Source organism: Sebastes umbrosus, chromosome 3 (assembly GCF_015220745.1).
Source record: "Sebastes umbrosus isolate fSebUmb1 chromosome 3, fSebUmb1.pri, whole genome shotgun sequence".
Classification (NCBI taxonomy): domain Eukaryota; kingdom Metazoa; phylum Chordata; class Actinopteri; order Perciformes; family Sebastidae; genus Sebastes; species Sebastes umbrosus.
The window spans coordinates 16,142,766-16,149,202 of record NC_051271.1 but is presented as its reverse complement, the minus strand read 5'-3'; the positions used below and the strand labels follow the sequence as shown (position 1 = coordinate 16,149,202).

The 6,437-nt window shown below is 46.9% G+C and overlaps 1 protein-coding gene across 1 annotated transcript; it reads right to left on the bottom strand.

Annotated features, from left to right (window-relative positions):
• Positions 1 to 984: 984 nt before the first annotated feature.
• LOC119485907 (interferon regulatory factor 2-binding protein 2-B-like) lies at positions 985 to 5,900 on the bottom strand. Its single transcript, XM_037765747.1, is given in 3 exon segments — positions 985 to 2,217; positions 4,670 to 5,458; positions 5,461 to 5,900. Coding segments are annotated over 3 exon segments (1,668 nt in total). The 5' UTR covers positions 5,582 to 5,900; the 3' UTR covers positions 985 to 1,459.
• Positions 5,901 to 6,437: the final 537 nt, after the last annotated feature.

The following is a 6,437-nucleotide window of genomic DNA, read 5'->3' as shown; positions in this document are numbered from 1 at the left end:
CAGAATATCCACAAGTGACCGAATCACAGAATATTAACTTAAAGATAACTGAAGAAACAAAGCAGAAATAAGTGTGTGCCTTTTTGATGGGAGCGAGAAAAATGACAGAATAAACAATATTTAAGCCTCATCCAAATCCCCTCTGACAGGAGCCATTTTGTCAGATGAAGCAGCTTTGCTGTGGCGCGGGGAGCCTGTTTGGATTCGTTCCCTCGGCCAAAACAGAGCCCAGAGGCGCCTCTGTCATCCCGACAGCGTGACAGAGCGAGTTATGTGGAAAAACCGGTGACGAGCCGCTCGCTCGGTTCCCGTCGTTACAGTCCCAACGGACCGCCGCTCATGACCTCACGTCTCCTGTATGCTTTCACTGGAATCAGGGCGTGGGATCCGTCAACAACAGCACTGATCTGCTGCCAGGGTTTGTTCTTAAAAGTAAAAAAAGGAGAGGCTGACGAGATGTCAGGTTGATCGTGTGCCACGAGGGGAGTGTTAGTCAGCAACATGAGGAAAAAGAAAATCTAGATCCAAACATGTCAACATTGGAGAAACATATTGTGATGGCATGTGAAGTCATTTTTGACACCACGGACGCATCAACAAACGCCTCTCTGGGCGTCACTCTGAAGACACGCGCATCGCATTTCCACGGCAGACTATTTTTAGGCCCTCGTTATCTCTCAACACTGGCAGGACACGAGGCTCGGCAGCGAGCGACCTCGGCCCGCCTACGTGTGATTTACTGTACAAAACGTTTATGCAACACACTTCTACCCCGGCCTTCAACCCCCCCACCCTTCCTCCTCCTCCTCCTCCTCACCCCTCTATCTCTCCTCGACTTTTCTTCCACCCACTCTTCCCTGGAAGCCGGTTTGTTCCTGTTGGAAGGTATTGCATCATGGCTGAATCACAATCAAGCCATGACTCTCCAACCAACTCCTGGCTCGCTGATTATGGAAAATAAGCAAACCACAGAGACACTAGAGGTATTATTACAAGGTCTGAAACTGTATTTGGCAAGTTTTTTTAAAACAAGTGCATACATGTACAGCTAGAAGCATTTTTTCTTTGTTTTTTTTTTTTATTATTTTTTTGCCAAGTGCTCAGATTAGTCACATTCTATGTTTGACAGGACTGTCTCCAGACCTAAAGTACACCAACAGATTGAAAAGAAACAAGTGTGATGGGGGAAGAGCCTGTTATGAAGAGTACATACCTTTTATCTTCAAAAAAATATAGAAACACAATGTATTGAAAAAGAAGAATCAAAAAAATTATACAGCCATGTTTACGAAGTATACACTTCCCTTGTGTCCACTATGTACATGTCCGTCAGTCTCTCTGGGGCTCGCTGGATGATTTATATCTGGGGGGGGTGAGTGTGTTACTTTATGTCCTGCTGTTGTTGCCGTAGTCGGATTACAAAAGGAAAGGAGTTCAAGAAAAACAGCTGGTGAACATTTCAAGGGTCCCTCTCCTTTTTTACCTTTATGTCCCCGGCCAAAATGGTGGCTATTTCCCCCTGCATGAAGGCCCAGGGCACGTTGGAGCCGACCAGCGGGCACCGCTCGCCGCTGGGGCAGTACACCTCGCCGGTGGCGCCCTGCTGCTTGATGCTCTCCCGGGAGCAGGGGAAGCAGAACTTGTGTGAGGCCACCGACGGGCACTGGACGAAGTGAGTGTCCTCCAGCCGCTCGTGGCACAGAGTGCAGCACAGCGGCACGCTGCCAGGCGGCACAGAAGAGTCTGGGATGCTCTGCAGTGGCGGTGCGTGGGGGTCCATGCCCCCGGGCACGTGTGGAGCAGAGGTGTTGGTGACAGGCCCCTCCCTCTGGGCCAGCCTCCTCTGCGAGGCCGAGGACGGCGACAGGGGGCTGCCGCTGTTCCGCCGTGCGCCCGCCGTGGTGGAGTGTACCTGGTTGGCGTCCTTCGGTGAGCCCGTGCTGCCTGCGTTATCCGTGGCGAGGATGAGCGCCGCCATGGGGGACTGGCCGTTCTGCGCCGTGGCGGCCTCGGGGGGTGTGGTGCGGGAGTGGGGGGAGATGGTGGATGGGGGAGCGGCCGAGAAGCCTGGCAGGGCGACCGGGGGCATCTTCAGGACCTCAGATGGCGAGGGGAGCCACGGCTGGCCCTCACCGCCATTCATCTTGGGGGCGCTGCCCTCACCGTCTGGCTCTGGGGAGGCCTTCCTCTTCATGCTCCGTGGGTGCTTCCCCCTGTCTGTGGCAGAGAGAGAGAGGAAGAGGAAGAGGGAGGGTTAACACAAACCACACTACACACACACAAACACTCCAGCATGCTGCTGCTGCTCTGTGAATAACGAAACACAGGACATTTCTCAACACAAGTGAATAACGCTTTGTTTATGTCGCTGCTGTTCTTTTGCCAAAACCTCCGCCCGCACAGAGGTGAGGTGAGCGGGTCCACTTCAGCTTCCGGCTCCAGATAATTCTCAAAAAAAAGTCAGTGCAGTGCAGCTTTTTAAACCTGTTTTTCTATGCAAATTAGTTTTTCTATTATTTTTTTAAAAAGTTAAATTTTTCATGATTTTATCATAGCAACCTACTTAATTATTATTTTCTATATCAAGACACAGACACTCATGTCCAGAGAGAAACAAGTGGATTTCATTTGGAAACAGGTTGAAAGGCTGTTTTTCCACTTAGGGACAGAATTACTTTATTAGCTTATTTTAGTTTTGGTTTGGTTTTGAGTTGTTTTGAATTGTGTGGCAGTATTGCAAATCTTTTATCTGTAAACATGTCACAGTATATTGTGACATTATCTCACAGTCTGTCTATTTGCTCAGTCAGCTTCAGCAGCGTGGCATTAACCAAAGCATGTCATGTTTAAAAGGCACGTCAGCACACCAATCCAGTCCTGTACGTGTAAAATGTGCTGACACATAAGTTCTGCTTTAGTTCCTGTTTTCATGGCGCCTGCCCAATACTAAATGTTCCACTGTTGGGGGGGAAAATAAAGAAATAAGCGGTTACAGATAATGGATGGATGGATAAATATAGGCTTCTTAGGTTGACAAAGGCATAAACCAACATAGGAAATCATCATAAACTGAGAGGAAACCTAAGAGTCACTCTATTTGACTCACCACAAGTGGCAAGATATTCCTCATCAGTGATTTTAAGCATAGAGCCTTCATCAGCATTTCTCCAGTAGAATCAATTGAATAGCTTGTTTCTTTAAGGGATAGTTGTGTTTAATGTTAGCATGGTATTGCTAGATTCATTAAAGACCCAACAGCTGTTAGATTATAGCTGTCAAAAAATAACTACCAGCTAAAAAGGGGATCACATTCCTCTTCAAGATGGTTCATCAATATCCCATAATTCCAGTTGATCAGCTGCAACGCAGTCCTTACTTATTATAATAAAGAACAGAAATATCAACAAATCATTTGGAGCCAGTAGCCTGATAATTTTTCTATTTTTCATATTCAGTGATTCAGAGTGTCCTGTTGTACTGCAGCACAGCCTGGCTCAGTAGTCTCTCTGTAAAATTTAAAACTAAACTTTATAGCCAAATCAAAATCTGCACGAAGATCATTGGCCAACCTGTGGCAGCCTCCTTTCAAGCAACTCACAACAAGAGCATGCTCAGAGTTGCCAACAGCATCTCTTCTGATCCCTTGCATGTTTTAAATGGGGAAAATATCAACTTCTGCATCTCTAAGAGGCGATTCAGAGTCCCTACATTTAACCTGCATCAGACTAAAGAAGGCTTTTGTCCATCAGTCCATCTTGTTGCTAAATAATAGTTAATGTGCTGCTAAAGAACATGTAAATCCAGAGGACATTTGGTAATTTTGTAATGGGTTATGTATTAATAATGGTGATGTGTTTTGTTTTTTTGTCTGATGGGTCTTACTTGTCTGTCTGTCTATGGTAACAGTATGTCTATTGTATGTGTACTTTTTCCTCAAACTGAGCTGCCTATGGATGCAAAATTAATTTCAGTGCAAATTGACAATATAGTTGTATCGTATCGTATTAACGTTTCTCATGTCTTGTAATTATTTTAGTGGGGAACATCCCATATGAAGCCACAGAGGAGCAGCTGAAAGACATCTTCTCTGAAGTGGGACTTGTGGTTATTAGCTTCAGGTGAGTGAAAGAAGAAAATGCCATTCAATCTCTGGTTACTGTAAGTTAGCCATCATTATAAAGAGTGTTTCTCCTATTAAATACAAACCCAACCTTGTGCACCTGTACTTGTCTCTCTGTTTATGGTAACAGTATGTCTATTGTATGTGTACTTTTTCCTCAAAACTGAGCTGCCTATGGATGCAAAATGAATTTCAGTGCAACTAACAATAAAGTTGTATCGTATCGTTATTTATTATAATAAAGAACAGAAATATATAGTCCTGTACCTGTTTTTGAGGAAGTGGCACAAGTATAGTATCCCATCACCCTCTCACCTTTAATGTGCTGCTAAAGACATGTAATCCAGAGGACAGATGGTAAAGATGTAATGGGTTATGTATGAATAATGGTGATGTTTTTTTGTCTGATGGGTTTTACTTGTCTGTCTGTTTATAGTAACAGGATGTCTATTGTATGTGTACTTTTTCTCAAACTGAGCTGGATGCAAAATGAATTTCAGTGCAAAACTGACAATAAAGTTGCATCGCATCGTAAATATAGTCCTGTACCTGTTTTTGAGGAAGTGGCACTCGTGTCATATCCCATCACCCTCTGCATGGCGGCGTGCTCCTTCTTAAACCTGCTGTCGAAAGTGTGCAGCGCCATCAGGTCTCTGACTGTTTTGCCTTTGCCTCCTATCCACTCCTTGTGGCTGTCCGACATGCTGCTGCTGCTGTCCGACATGCTGTCCGGCCGCTGCTGCTGCTGCTGGTGGTGGTGGTGGTGTTTGTCTTTCAGCTCTTCCGGGCGTTTGTTGGCTCCACCGTGCTGCTGCTCTCCTCCGGGGCCACCAGGCGCGGCCAGCACCCCGGGCAGACCCATCTGAAGAGCCGTCGTCGGGCGTCCGTTCAGCGGGTGAATGGCGGTTCCGTTCACCACCAGAGGCACCAGGTTGGGAGGAACCGTGCTAGTCCTGCGGGGGTTTGTTGGGCTCTGTCGGTTTAACTCTGGAGGCTCGTCTGGTTTAGGAAATCCGTTCGGCAGCAGAGGGAGGCCGTTCGCCTGCCTGCTGCTGCCTCCACCTCCACCACCCTGGTACTCCGCTCCAAGCCGAGGCGGCCGTTCAGACAGCGGGTAACGGTCCAACGGCTGCGGCGGTTGACGGGACGTTGGATCAACCGCCGAGTGGTTGATCTCCTTCCCGGCGTGCTGCTGGTGGTGCTGGTGTTGGTGGTGTTGGTGCTGGTGGTGGTGGGGTTTCCCCGGGCCTGGAGAGCGGCCATCCTGCACCTGGAAGCCGTGAGCTCTCTTCAGCTGCCTCGCCGTCTCGATAACGAACTCAATCCGGTCCGCGCCTCGTAGTTGACACATCCGCGGCACACGGGCTCGGTAAAATCCCAGATCATGGCCCAGGGCATGCGGGGCAGGTCGCACAGATAGCAGCTCTGCCTTCTGGAGGCAGCAACCGCCGCGGACGACATGTTTGTAGCCCAAAAAAACGACTCCAAAATCACTCCTAAATGTCCGTGTGTGTGTTCACGTCGCTGGAAGGAAGAAAAAAACAAGAATATGTAATAAAAACACGTTTATTCTCGTGTTCTCCCTCCTTTCAGCGTCTCAACACCAGCTGGAGGTCATATCGTTTTAGTTGTGTGTCCGTTGACTCGGCGCGCGCCTCCCGTCTGTGAAGCTCGCGCTTAACAATTCAGCTCGAGCTCTCTCTCTCTCTGCCGTGACGTCAGCGCCGACACTCTCGTCAGCTCGTGCTCGCTCTGAGGCGTTCTATTTACTGGATTCTTCGACGACCCCTCGGGCGCATGCGCTCACTGGTTCTCTCTTCTATCTTTATCTGGAGAGCTTTACAGCCAAAGATCGTCTGTGTCTGAGAAGAGGCTTCACTCTGTGTGCGAGAAGAGGTTTTCACTTTGTGTGCACAACATGACATATGCACGTACGCCTGCTGTCATTTTAGCCAGTGGTGGAAGAAATACTTTAACTTAAAGTGGCAGTAGGCAGTATATTTTTGGCATCATTGGGCTAAATTTCCATAATAACCTTTCGGCATATTGTAATTCAAGTGTTCTGACATAAAATTAGACTTCTATATTTTGTTTTATTCTTATTTTATTCTAACGTTTTTATCTATTCTTTTGTTATTATACTGCTTATTTGCACCAACAAAACCAAAGCAAATTCCTAGTGTATACCTCTTACACCTGGCAATAAACACGATTCTGATTCTGATTCTGCACCAATAATTTCTGCAAAATAAGAAACAACAATAAACTTTAATTCAAAAGTTCAATTGAGATAATAAAAACAACAACAACAGAAATT